General features: G+C 31.0%; 1 protein-coding gene across 1 annotated transcript in view; it reads right to left on the bottom strand.

The window, feature by feature from the left end:
- Positions 1–2,514: 2,514 nt before the first annotated feature.
- LOC129231117 (L-asparaginase 1-like) overlaps positions 2,515–15,325 on the bottom strand; it is a 67,693-nt gene continuing 54,882 nt past the window's right edge. The window contains exons 11-14 of the mRNA XM_054865363.1: positions 12,274–12,369; positions 6,982–7,229; positions 5,744–5,843; positions 2,515–2,673 (exon numbers count right to left, since the gene is read on the bottom strand). Of these exons, the coding sequence (XP_054721338.1) occupies positions 2,515–2,673; positions 5,744–5,843; positions 6,982–7,229; positions 12,274–12,369 (603 nt within the window). The remainder of the gene's footprint in view (positions 2,674–5,743; positions 5,844–6,981; positions 7,230–12,273; positions 12,370–15,325) is intronic.

Raw genomic sequence — 15,325 nt, forward strand, 5'->3', positions numbered from 1 at the left:
TCTGAATTACATTTTTCTTTTCGTATGCTTGGTTTTTGCTCAAGAACTGCAAATTTCGGGCCAAAAGGATGTCTATTGGGTATGTATTCTGCTATTTCCAATTTAACTTGCATTGATAATACCTTTGTTGCTTAATTAACGTTGGTCATTGTATCAGTGCATTTCATTCATTACAGCAAGGGGTGAATTCTGCTTGATTTCACCATTTTACCAAGTTACAGTCTCAATAAAATGTTTTGGATAACTTCGCTAATTTTAACTCTCACTTTACAGATAAATTCAAAAACATGAGCAGCTTAACTTACTGCACTGTCATTTGAGCCATCGTGTGTTTCATACAAGTTTCTGTAGCCCCTTTCTTAGTCGTGCTGAATATATACCAGGTTTTTTATTGCTTTCTTCTTTGGAGTGCACTTTTTGTAACTAAATTAATATATTAAAGAAGATATGATTGTACTACCCTAAGATTATGAGTGTACTCCTTAAGCTTACAGAAGTACTCCAACACTGCATTCAGGCCACTCCAGCGGGTTTTGGAATTTGTAATGTACTTTTTCTATTTCTTCTAAAGCGCAATTTACTGGATTTTAAATTTTAGTGACGATTTTAAAAACGCATATAAATTTTAAGCATTTTCTCAATTGCTGATTGCTGAATGTATGAAAACTGAAACCTCGAATGAGAATACCATTACCAATTCTTTCTCAGGAAAATATACTCTATTTTTATTGTGTTCTTAAATGGTAATTCCACTGTTGATCATATGAGACATAATGTTTTTCTTACTCTTCTTGCAGGTATACCAGGAAGGTGATTCAAAAAAGTCAGATGATGCTTGTGAAAAATTGTTTTATGAGTAGCAAAAGCAGGAAAACACTTGCATGGAAAAAAATTGCGGAATTGGAAATTCCACGGGATTGAGAGCAAAATCCTGCGGGATCAATCCCGCTAAATATTCTGTGGGATCCCGTGGGATTCAGAATTGGAAACCCTAGCTAAAAGTACTAAAGTTTAAGAATTTTCAAAGTCTTGGAAAGAACATCTTTTTGTAGTTAAAAAAAAATAATTGTCTTTTTTCTTCTGATTATGCATCAAAAAGATGATTGATTTCTACTAAATTCAATTTAATTTATTTATTTATTTTTTGAAGTCATAACCCCAGTATGCACAGACAGATAGCATTTACTATTTATTTTCTTGTTAGCAGCCGGCATTAACTATAAATGAGCAATGTTTCTTCGAAGCAGGATTTCTCAACCTGTTTGTTTGACACAGAGTATTAAAATTAGAAGAATTTGTAAAAAAAAATTGGAGATCATTTGTGATTAATTATTATTTTTTTTTTTTAACGACGAGGTTTTGCTAGGTATTAAAAATCTACAAAGTAATTAACTAATATTTTTTTGCCTAAAATATATTGAAATAAAAAATCAACTAATTATTTAACCTGTCACTCCTATATAAGTAAAAAAAGTAAAAAAAAAACCCATAGAATATTAAAAAAATAATAATAAAAGCTTCACTCCAGTGAAAAAAAAATGGGTAACAACTGACTTGAATGCGCATATTGTTGTGTTCCTGTATCCTTTGATAACATTGGCTTTTGTAATTATCTTTTCTTTCAAGTATAAATTAATAAATAAAATTAGATGAAATATAACTTCCTCTCTCTGTTTTAAATTAAAACTTTTTAAAGATCCACCATGGGTCAGGAGAGGCTGGATAGTGTATATTGCATATACATATAAGCATACAAATAATTGAATAGATTCCAAATCTTTACAAAGAAGCATGCTTGAAAATTACCAATACAGTTTATTTAAGTCCTTTAAATAAACTTTCTCTTTGTTTTATGTACCTATTTTGTTTATTTACACATGGCTTTTTGAAAAAAATATTTACTCGTAATAAGTTAGTATAAATAAATTCCTTCCCCTCTCCCACTCCCAGTCAATTTTCTCTCGATCCACCACTCTACTTTGGGTATGTGTGAGCAGTAAATACTTGTAATTAGCTTTTTGTGCATCAAGTAAAGCTCTACTTAGATTAAAATAAAGATATATGGATATTTAACATAAAGTATTGTCTCCATTTTAATTAACATGCACCCATGCAAAGTATATAGCATCATTTGTCAACTGAAATTTTAACTTTAGAAAGAATGTAGAACACTTATGGGGAACGTAATGCTCTCCCATTCTACAAAAATCATTTTGTAAAGTGATGTTCAGAGAGGTTTCATTTTAAGTGACTACATGCAGGGTAGTTGATAATCCTTCAAAAAAAGAAAGAAAATATCATTAAAATCTATAAATTTCTAGATATTGAATAAAATTTTGAATATTCAACGAAAGTAAACAATATATATATATATTGGTCAATAAATAACAAACCATATAATGGGAAGAAAAAGTTACAGCATACAGTGCTCAGAGTGGTTTGTTTAAAATGAGCAGTTTGTTTAGACTAGACAAAATAAAATATGAAACTTTGACAATTAATTAATATCATCAATTAATCAGCATTTTCTAACTGAAGCAATTTTACTAAACTATCATGTTCCAAAACTTTGGCAATATCACAGGCAGTTCTTCCATACAAGTCTTGAGCAGATTTACACACATTATGTTTTAACAAATAGCTGACAACTTCTTCAAGATTCATTTCAGCAGCCTAAAAATAATAAACATATGTTATGATTCTAAAAATCTAACTTATAGTTTTGCAAAGTATATAATATAAAGGAAAAGGTGTAAATATGGGCACCATCTTTTATTTTTGATTTAAAGTTACTTTTCATTCGAGAAATTCAGATTTTTGTCTTTCATTTACAACTATAACAAGTATCCTAAATATGAGGAGGCAAAACAATGATTACTATTAATGATTTCTTTTCAAGAACAATGATTTCTGAAGACCTTTAAAAAAAAGGCCTCAGAAAAAATGGGGTGTAAATATGGGTCCTCTTCAAAAGATTTACTAAAACTTGTTTGAAAACTGGATAAAACTATGCAAAATGGTACACAATTTATTAATGGTACACACAGGAGAAAAAAATATTTACAGAAATCACAAACATAACTGATATTGTCCATCAATACAGATATTGTCCACATTAGTAATCATTTAGTTAATAATGCTTTTGTGCTAACTAATGTTCCAAATTTTTGCTTAAAAAAACAGAAAGAAATAATTATACTAAATGATAAAATAATTAAAAATGAAATATTTTTTCAAAATTAACTGGAACTTGTCCTAATGTAAGTTTATCGTGAAATCCCGAAAGTAACTATTGTATTGATTATAACCCCTCTCCCGTTTAACAGAAAGTAAGATCATTCTGTAATCCAGTATAACCTCATAGTTTTTGGCAATCTTCTTCATTTGCCACTTCCTTAAAAACACACACCAAACATTTTCAGCTCTGCTTGTCATAACGTTTTTAGAATTTTAGTTCCCCCCTCCATGTGCAGGCTTTCTTTTCTAAAAAAAAAAAAAAAAAAAAAAAAGCAAACAATATCACACTTTAAAAAGTTTAAAAACCATGCAACAGAACAATTTGCCAGTTCCAGGTTTTCATTCCTTCCACTTTGTCTTGGCCCATTTTGATGCTAAGGTGCCTTTTCTTTTTGTTCATATGTGTTACAAAAGGAGCTTAGTTGGAACGAACAAATTCGGAACGAATACTAAAAATGAACATTGATGCCATGTAGAAAACACGTTTAAAAATTGTCGCAAAACTTAAAAAATAACCTAATACTAAAAAAAAAACCTTTAAAAAATCTCAATAATTATCCCCAGCCACCTTAAATTTATCAGTTTGGTATTGAAAATAGGGAGGAGGGAGGAACTTTCTAGATTTTACTAACGTAACTTATTCACTATGTATGTTACATTTGTTATGAAACGCGTCACCCCCTAAAGGCAAAACTGCTACAAATTTTGATTTTCATAAGTTGGCACCTCTGCATATATATATATTATCAAAACAATGTAGTGCTTCCAAAAGTAATTTGTATGTGATTAAAGCTGTGTCAGTCTTCATTTGCTACACTTCCAAGGAGTTTCCAAGGAATATTTTAGTGATCTAATAGTTCTAAGCAACCATCACCTCCCCCTCCCCCAAGCAGTGCAAGGAATTTTTGTTGTATATACATATGTGAGGTGAAAAATGGCTGATTGCAAGAGTTGATAACTTCGAAAGAATTAGCTCAAAAGTACTAAAAATTTGTTATGAAAAGCAATTTCAAAGCTTAAAGGGAAATATTAGTTTTTAAAGTAAAATGTCAAAACTAGGTAAAATATATTTCAATACTATTCAAAAATTTCTTTAAAAAGTCCAAAAATGTTTAGATGCTGTAATTTAAAATTTTTTCAAGTGCACACGTCAGTTAAAAAATAAAGGCACAAAGAAAAACTATTTAACACAATAATTGCTTAAATGTTAACAGTTCTTTAATTTAAATAAAGTTTCATCAAAAACCAGACTACTTGTATGCATCTTCTTTTTTATTTCTTTTCTTAGTAAGATTATTGTTAACTTAATTTACTTACACGGGTGTGGAATTTTTATGTATATATTTGCATTTTTTCTTCAGAATTTTGAACTTTTGCTTTTAATTTATATATTCAAACATAAGGAACAACTATGTATTGTATCTTTGCATCAGAGCCACAGTAGGATATCTCACTGTTGCTTTAAGGTTTTGATGCCTTACATTTGCTCTGATAGAAGTTTTTTATTTAAAAAATAATAATTTGTATGTGTTGTGGGTGTTGCTGTAGTCACAGCTGCAACACACACAAATCATCATATTTTGTACATACAAAGAGAGAGAGAGAAAAGTTGGATACTTTATATTATAATATACAAGGTGCTTCAAAAAAAAATGTATACATATTTTGAGCTTCCATGCAAATTTATTTACAGTCCAATATAAACAACAAATGCTGTTCAAATTGGTGACCTGCAGCATCAATACAATTCCGAATACGAGTCACCACTGGTTTTGTACATTGTATCAAAACGTCCAATGAGATCTCTGTACACACGGCTTGAATCTCCTTCCAAAGAATGTCTAGATTATGTGGTTTACACTTGTACACCTCATCTTTTACTGTGCTCCATAAGAAGAAATCCAGTGGCGTAAGGTCTGGAGAGCATGATGGAAACTCTATTGGCTCTTGCATCCCATCCACTGGCTCGGCAAGTTTTGATCCAGTTAAGCTTGTATGTCCCTGTGATAGTAGGGCCTAGCCTCGTACAGTGGGAAATCCAGAAATTTAACTTTGTAGAACAGTAAAAAAAAAAAATTTCTATGGAAGTTCAAAGTATGCATACATTTTTTTGAAGCACCTGGTATAACTGCCTTATATTCAAATACTATATAAAATTTACAATTCAAAGTTTAAAATTAAAGGAATAAAGTGCAATTTACATGTAAAAATGTCAAATAGATTGGGCAACATATAGTTAAGTGACTGAAATTTCCAGGCAAATAATTCAGTTTCAAGCATGCTATAACGAGAAAGTGGTTTTATTTCGAGCATATGTAAAAGTAAAACTTTTAAGCGATTTTAATTAGTCCAAATGTCCTTTCTTGAATTTCTACACATAATATCATTTAAAATTTTAGTTCAGGGATGATTGGGTTTTAATAATTGATTTACAAAAAGCTATGAGTTAGTTCTCTTTAACAGTTTTTGAACATGTAATCAGAATAAATTTGATTTCAATATTTACATAATGTAGGCATGTTCTGTTTGTGCAATCTGGGTCATTCAAATCAGCACCGGCAAGACGAAGAGATTCAAGACGCGTCAAATCACCCTGTTTTGCATAACTGTAAAATAATGAAATGAAATTTTAAATGCTTTATTACAAAAAAGAAAGAAAGGAAATTCATATAAATCAACTTTTTCAAAAGTCTTTAAAAAGAATAACCTTACAAAGTATGCACAGTTGAAATTTCAAAAATTAGTTTAGGATGTGCAACATGTAACGCTTTCACAGCTTTTTCTAACACTCTATTTTTGGTAGTTAAACTAAATCCTTACCTCTGTAAGGAAACAGTTAAATTTTTACCGGTTTTTAGAACTAAGCTTCTAACTTTTTGAAAGAACTCACTGTAATGCAATACATTTAAAATTAATTAAACATTATTCCCACCTTCTTCCTGAATAATAGGAAATGAACATAGCTAAAGCACAGGGAAATATATATATTTTTTTAAATTCATATTTCCTAAGCATATATATTGCTTTTAAACTGTTTCGTATAAATTTTTAGACTTTTTAGCTCAAAATACTGACATCTTCTGGTTCCACCACTTAATGATATAAGGTCATCATGTGTCAAAGAAAATGACTTCCAATATTTTGCAAAACTAAGAGGTTTCTAGTAGAAAATGATCTGAATCTAGACGACTGTTAAAAATTATACTTTGGAGTACTTTTTGCAATTGAAGGAAAATGAAGAGGAATAGTTTTCAGATGAAGAAACAAAGTATGATTGGATTAAAAAAAAGAAAATAATAATCCAAATTAAATTATTACAATAAAATGGAATCGTTGCTAATGGAGGAATGCGCAAAACTTATCAACATGTCAACAGATTTGAGGTTAAACAATAGATCCTAAATTTGTGGTTACAGAATAATGCAAAATAACCAAAAATTTTTGCACAGTCATTAACATTTTAATAGCAGCCAGAGCTACTTATTTAAGCAAAAATTCTCCTTGCATCATTAAAAACCCAACACAGAAACAAATTAATTACTGAATATGAAATATGACTGCAGATAACTTCTACAGAGCTAAACTTTGACAGTTTATGCAAAAAAAGAATAAACTACCACAGCCGCTATTTTAGCAACTAGGATTATTAACTTCATTTATTTTAAAGCTCTTATTTTAAACAAAAGTAAGAGCATTAAAATAAAAAAGCTAACAATTATTTTTTAAAAAATAAACAACACTTACCTGCATAGCATTTCACCTATTGTTAATGATGGTAAATTTAAATATCCACCAGCTTTAACTATTAGTTTTATGACTTCATGATGATCATTCACAACAGCATTCATCAAAGGAGTTCGGTGCTCACGATCTCTCATATGAATGCTAGCACCATGCTTCAATAGATATTCAACAATTTTCAAATTTCCATCTGAACATGCTATGTGTAAAGGTGTTTTGTAATCATAGTCACAAGCTGATAAATAAGCACCCTGTTAAGGTGAGACTCAAGATTAGTAAAATACTAAAAATTTTACTGAAAAAAAAACACACACACACACACACACACACACACACACACAAAACATAAATATTATGTAATAGTTTTGATAAATTTGAATTTCCATGGTAGAATCTATTTACCTAATAACTTGACCCATAACTAAAGAAAAGCTATTAGAAATTAACTCTTCATAATCTAAGATTTAACAATAAAATTAGAAAAAGTGTGTATGGGTAACAAGATTTTTGTAGGTAAAGCAATGTTTTGATAATATACTCATAAAAAAGCTATTTTTATTAAAATAAATTTGTCAAACATGATTCAATGAACAAAGTATTGATAGTAATGCAGCACTTCCTCAGTTGGCATGTCTTGTTCACAACAAGTTGTCAGGGCACAGACTGTGGCATTTAAGTTTTTATTTTGAAGGGTTTTTAGAAGTATTTTCTCTTCTTTGGAGGGCTTTCATTCTTTAGGGTATTCATGGATGTTAAGGAGGGGATTGCAATTGCTCTTGGGTAGGCACTCCTGTTTTACATGCCGTTTTGAAAATCCAATTTTCTAAAACGTTTAATGCAACAGAACAAATAATAATCATCAATAGTTTTTCATTAAAAACATATTCCTGGTAGCAGTGGCTTTAATTTTTATATCGTTGTAGAAATTGATATGCCTGAAGCAGTTAGTATTCCACCTAATGAGTTTTTTTTTTTTTTAATTATCAAGCTTCACCCAAATTTAAGTTTAAAAAGTAGTTTATTTCATATCTTTTTTTTTTGGTGGAGACAAGTTAAATAGTAAGTCATATGAAAAGTCATATGAACAGAAATTTAAATCAATTGTATGTGACTCATAAAAACTTGTTTACTTTCAAAACTGGGTATGACATCCAACTATTGTTTTCATGTTACTCTGTACTGTTTTCAATGAAAAGACAAGGTAAAAAACATTATTTTTTAACACACAATTTGAAACAAGTATTTACACATAAAAACCACACTGAGAGCTGCAGCCCAAAAAAATATTCACAATCTTTATATAAATAAAACACAAACTCCAAATTTGTATGTCTTGAATAAACTTGGAAACTACTGAACTGATTTTGCTGAAGTTTTCAGTTTATTTACTACACTGCTGAGAAGGTTTAGAAGGTCAATTTCAAAATGAACGAGCTGATGTGTGCATCACATGACTTCCTTTTACGCCAATTTAATGACACTAGTGCCTTGGAGTTAGCAAAGAAGTTTTAATATTTTTACACCCAAGTTTGTTGCAAACTGAAGCAAAAAAAAAAAACGATTTATACTGATCAATTTTCCCAATATTGGACATTTTAATACAATTCCATGGTTAACTAAATATTGCCAATAGTGGCAAAAATGAAATCAGATTTTAAAAAAAAAGTCAAATTTGACGCCAAGTGTTTGCCAAATTATAACACCACTTGAGTTTGCATTCAAATTAACAATGGTTTCACCCCAAAAAAGCATAAAAGACATTCTCATTGGAACATCCAAATGCACCCAAAAGGGGAGGTGCACAACTAGACCCCACCAGGGATCTACATATCAAATTTCAACTTTCCAGGACATACCGTTTTTGAGTTATGCAAGATACATACACACATAAACACATACAGACGTCACGAGAAAACTCATTGTGATTAATTCGGGGATCGTCAAAATGGATATTTTGGGTGTTTATACTTTCTTAGGGAAAAAAACACATGTGGTCGGGTTGAAAAAAAAATCAATATTCATTCGGGGGCAAGCAAAATAGAAATTAAGGCCAATTTTTTGGTGAAATTTTTTTTGCGAATACAATACTTCCTTTACTTCATAAAAGGAACTAAAAATCGATGAATAATCCTCTTTTGATGAAAAATACCTGTTTAGAACTTTTTCTACCTACAGTAAAAAAGTACCATGCCAATTAATCAAGGAGGAAAAAAGTTATAAGCATTTTAAGTGCGGGAAAATCATTTTTTTTATCCGACATTTAAACTGATGTCCTTTTGCTCAAATGGTGCCAAAACCAATTCAAAATTACTTTATAACACGACAAATGTGCAGAAAGTGCATTCAACAAGGTCGGATATGGAAATGCGAACTCAGGATCTCTTTTTGTTTTAATTGTGCATTTTAATTCAATAGAACTTTCGATTTTTTTTCTTTTTCTTATTCGGAAAAATTTTTAGAACGTCCGACTTTTTTTTTTCAGTTTCTCAATTGATAGTTGGGGTCAATCCATACACGTTCGACGGATGGGTGCGCTCGACCATTGTTAACTTTTTTGAAACTCATATCCCTAAAAGCTGCACATGAAAGATGTTTAAAACCACTTCTATTTTTTCTCTAAACTGGATCTTTGAATTTTTAGAGGTCATCAAAAGTGGTTTTCGTAGTCAAAAATGGGACTTTTAGACCTTCGCATTTCGGCCAAAATCTATTTGAATTTCATTTATGGCAGTTAATTTTATGCTTTAACGTTAAAGTGCATAAGATGATAGTCTTACATGCTGAGTTATGTGGCTGTAACATAATAATTAAAATAATGGCAACAGGTTAAAGTTCAAGATCAAATGTAAAAATTTTACTCATTTCAAAGGAGGATAACTGGCATAGGCGACGGAAACACAAAATGAAATATGGGAAAAACTAATCACTGGAATCACGCTAATAAGAATATGTAACTGTTGCTGAGTGTTTGTTTACCCTTTTTAGATTACATCCCCTCAAGAGTCAGAAAAATGAAAAAATGACATTTTTAGACGCCTGTAAATCAAAGGGGGATGGAATTTAAAAAAAAACTTCTTGACCAATTGAATATTCCATTCAAGTACTATACATGTTATGCATTTTGTTTTTTGTGTATTTGGTTTGTGAAAAAGATACAGGTCTTTGAAATTGAGTAATTTTGCTAGTTAATTCACACACTAAAACAGAAATGAAGAGTGAAAAACTTCATTGCACATTCTTAAATTACGTGTACTGTGCTCTAAATAATATATTATACTGAAAAAACATATTGTAAGAAAAAATAATTATTTTAATTTGATAACTTAGAAATATTTGGACATGAATGAGTAGTTTATAATTGAATGACAGCTCAAGTAGTTAATTTATAGACTATACTGGTAATCTACACACACAAATTTTCAATACATACAAACATACGCTCTGTACATTAACTAATCTAAATTGCCTAAACACATCCAAAAACATTATCTACATAGTTGAAAGAAAAAAAAAAGTCTTTTTTCATTTCTTGCTTGAGTGTAGTTTTGGGAACATGAATTCACACAGTAGTACTATAGTTCTGGGGGCGACACAGTATGTGGTATACTAAAATAATTTACTCAAATAGATTACTAAGCTAGAAAGAACTTTGTTAGTTTAAGTAATCACGAAACGAATGTCAACTTAAGAGCTAAATGGCATTTCTATGCAATATCACATGGTAATGGACAATGTAACGGAATCAGAGGAACCGTAAAAATAATTGATACTAAGACTAGCTTGCAAAGAAGTACAAAAAGTCGCATTTTAATTCCTACAGAAATGTATACCTTCTGGATTTTTCCTACTAAATATTGAATGTATGCTTGTGAGCACTCAGTTTATTATTCTAGCTTAAAAATGGTACAAGAAGAGTCCCCTTTTTTTTGTCTGCAATCAAAAATACTTTTCTATTTAAAATAAAACTCTGTAAGTAACATTCAAATCAAAAAACCAATTACAAATGAAAATTCATCAGCTTGCAAGGTACACATACGAGAAGAAGGAACGCTTGCGTTGCCTACATAGTGCTGTAAACTATCAGCCTAAAATATTATTTTTTTACATAACTAGCTTATTTTCCTAATACTAACGAATCATATAATCATATATTTAAGTCTTTTTATATCATTCTTTGGAGTTATAAAGGAAAATGTTAAAAAAGTCCAAAAGTTCGGAGCAGTGAATGCAGGTTTTGAAAACTGCAAACTTAGATTAAAACTACCCTAACTGATCTTAACAACATATTGAAAATCAGAACTACATCACGCGTTGCAATTTCAGCCCTTTTTTTTAAAATGTGTATTGTGACTAAACTTTATTGTAAATAAAAATTAATGTATTTTTTGTTCACTTGGAGAAACATTTTGAATTGAAAAGAAATGTTTTAAAGTATTTTAAAGGGTGTTTATGCATTTTAGTTAAAGAAAATGAATATTTTACAACAGAGGAAGGGACTGATTTCCTTTATTCAAGAGACTTTTTTTCCTTTTCTCAAACGATAGCTTTTCAATATTTAAATTATTTTTCATACATGGACTGAGGAGTGGGATTTCCATTATGTTCTAGTTGTGCTGTGTTTCTTAATTAAGTTGTTTTTCTACTGAGGGAGGGGAGAGAGCAGGAATTTTTATTTGAACATTTTCCTTAAAAAGATCGGATTGCTTAATGGTTGGGTAACGGAAGTGATGTCGCTTTGCGAGCGAGGAGCGAGGGGATAAATAATAGAGTTGGTGAATTAAGTTAGGTTTCAAAGCAACTGTTAATATAATTTTATGCTTTAGAGAATTATTTAAAATTGTAAAGAAACTTTTATACATATTTTTAAAAGGTGTGTATGCATTTTAGTAAAAGAAAAATGATTATTTTACATTGGGGGTTGTGTGTGAATTGTTATTTATTTAAGGGACTTTCTTTAAATGCTAAGCATGAGTGAGCCTGTGTGGGTACTGCTAGCATTATATATTTTATAAGAAATAAGTACTGTAGCTTTATTTATAGGAAGTCCTATGAGGATAGCAGTAAATAATTTACTATGTCAGATCCTTGATAAGCGACTGACCTATTAATTATCAGAATTGCTACCCTCGTTGGGAATAGCTGAGTATACCCCAATGGCTAATTTATTAATAATATCTTTAAACTAATGAAACAATATAATTTTCAAATACAGAAACAAATACTACAGCTTAACTAAGCTGAACATAAATCAAATCTCTAAACTACTTAGGAATATAGTTTTCAAATTAAACTTACGAATTGTCTCATAATTTCAAGCTTTTCCAAATTTCCTTCTGATACAATGCTGCATAAAATAGCAGGTGATATTGCGTCACGTAAGGCATCAACTTCCTAGAAAGTTAAAATAACTTCCACTGCTGACAACTTTATACACATAAAAAAAAGGCATTTTTTAGGGTACAATACATTTTTCATTTTCCCTTATTTACATTGTGCTACTCTTAATTAGTGCAAAAGAAACAAATACAGTAAAATTCCATTACAATGAATACCAATACAACGGAATAGCCTTTACAACGAACCTAAGGAGTTTAAAAACCATATAAACACACACACAAAAAATAGAAATGCACTAAAAAAATAGAAACAATTGTTGAGAAAAAGCATTTGAAATTTTTTCTTTTGCTCACTCGGTATGTGTGACCTAAAACATACTTATAACTTTTTAAATAATAGAATTTTCAATTCGTTTGAAATATATACACATAAAATGCTTATGCATGGCACAAAATAAACCTTTACTTCTTTCCATTGGCAATGATCGGCTTGTTCACAAATCTCAATCAAGCATCTAGATGTTTGTTTTAATTCGGCTTCCGAATCTCAAACAAGCGTCTAGGCGTCTGTCCTCAATTCGACTACTTTGATGAGCCTTTATTTGTTTCTTTCCATTGTCAATGATCAGCTTATTTACGAATCTTGATCAAGCATCCAGGTGCCCATCATCATTTGGCAATTTTATTGTCTATGTTCTTTGCTCACTCGCATCTAGAGCTTGATTTTTGCATATTTATTAGGATTTTGATTTTAGAATCACGTTTTAGGAGCACATGAATATAATTTACGAAGAAGAGACCAGCGGGCTAGGAAGTCTTTAGATGAAACATCTGAACACGGATCAGTCAGAAATGCTGCTGATAGGCTTAGGCACGCTAATGCACGCGTAAACCAAATTGCAAATACAGTGCATTGCCAAATAGAAACAAGTTTCCTAAACACAATTGTGGAATGAGGACTGAAATTCGTGATTTTTATCATCTACTTTACTGGAGAAAAGAGTTGCACTCCAGTCAGAGGCAGACCCAGAAATTTTTGTAGGGGAAGGGGGGAGGGTCAAGTTTCAATGGTCAGCATTATACCTCCACATAAAAAAATATCAGTTAAGCAACGTATTTTCTCAAGGGGAATGGCACACTACCTGATATGCTATGGAACACTCCCCCTCCAATAAATGAGATCAAGACCCTTTCATATTCCTCCCCCCCTTCCCTAATTTTTTCAATGCCGCTCTCTGCACCATGGATCATACTCCTTCAAATTTTCATCCAAAGTCATATTTCTTTAGACAAGCAAGCTCGACATGTTACCGCAAGCTTTGAATATATTGTTCTTTTGAAAATGAATAAAAAACTTAAAATAGCAAAAGTCCAGTAAACAAACGCAGTCAGTCTTTCGAGTTATGACGGGCTGAAAAGAAGTACCTTACGAAACCAAACTAAAAAAAAAAAGGTTAACATTGACTCCAAATACATTTTTTTTGGACTCTAAAAAAAAATAAGTTTAATAATATCATAATTTCATGCTATGGGGCGGGGGGGGGGGGGGCATCTGGCCCTTTGACCCTTCCTTGAATTTGCCCTTAACTCCAGTAATAAATACACAAATAGCTGATGAGTTGCACACTTAATATTCATAATAATCTGTAATGCATGAGTTGCATGTAAAAGTAATTGTCCCCATTAAATGTTTGAAAATCAAAAGTGTTTCTGATAAGATTCATATACAAAAAAATATACTACACGTTTCTTAATACAAACAAAGTTAGACTAATCTGCTAGTGAATGGTCAGCGAGTGTTGCTAGCTGCGATTGCAAAATGATTTGAAGGAAGCGCATACACAGCTCTGGGGGTTGGTGAGCATAAGTGAGCAGGAAGCGGTTACCTCTAAGTAGTTTGAATTTTCAAAGTAAGCAATAAAATAAATTCTACAGTTTAATCATTTGTAGGAAACTTACCTTAAGTCTTTTCTGTCCTTATTGCAGGTATTCTGCCACGAATAAAATCGCATATGATAGTACTAATGGATATTTAATGAAGAAAACAGGTTTTGTTTTTTGAATAAAAAGAGATAGGGGATGCTTTATTTTCCCCATGTTTAAAGCAGAATTTTAAGACTGATTTTGGAGGAGTACTTTTCCTGTTACGTAAAATAATGTATTCTTATTATATGAAAAAGTAGTATGTAAGTGAAGAAGTAAAACTTGCTTTTTGTGTTCTACAGCACTTATGGAATGCCAAAACTCTAGTGATAACTTTCTTATATGAGGATGCAGGCTCATGTGCCCCTATTTGCACCTCACGCACTCCCATTTTTTTTCTTTTTGTTAGCAAGGAAGTCTTGGGTCTCTATGGAACACTTTCAGAATTTCCGAGTCAAACAAACCAAGATCTGCAAAATGCTTTGCCTCACTAACCAATGCTATGAAATAAAAAGAAGAAATAAAAACATTTGGAATGCTAAAATACTGGTGGAAGATACTAATTTAGATTTTAAAAAAGAAAGAAAAATGCTGATATAATGGCCATAACTAAGGCACTTAATGACTCAAAGCTAGCACATCTAAAGTTACGTTAATCAAAGCAATTCATGGATCAAATATAAAAAAGTATTGAAAATGCTTTATTTTAAGCTAAAGAACAAAGAATTCAGTTACAGAAGGCATATAAGTAGGACCTAATTTAAGACATTCATTATTTAGCTCCACAGTTTGCAAAAGTTTAAGTCTCATTCATAGTGTGTTTGAGATTCAGTCTCAACCTAGATACTACCACTGCCACCTTGTGTTTTTGCTATCTTCACCCGATAACTTTAAATCATAAAAGAGTTACACAAATGTGGAAAAAAAATTATTTATGACTCATATCTCGAAAGTACAATTCTAGAAAACACATTATTCCTTCCAAAGATCATTTCTGCTTCCCAAGATCAGTTCTGAACACGAAAACCTACATTGAAAGACAGTCCATCTTATGTTGCATTTACACACATTATGCAATGAATAATGTC

This window comes from Uloborus diversus, chromosome 10 (genome assembly GCF_026930045.1).
Source record: "Uloborus diversus isolate 005 chromosome 10, Udiv.v.3.1, whole genome shotgun sequence".
Classification (NCBI taxonomy): Eukaryota; Metazoa; Arthropoda; class Arachnida; order Araneae; family Uloboridae; genus Uloborus; species Uloborus diversus.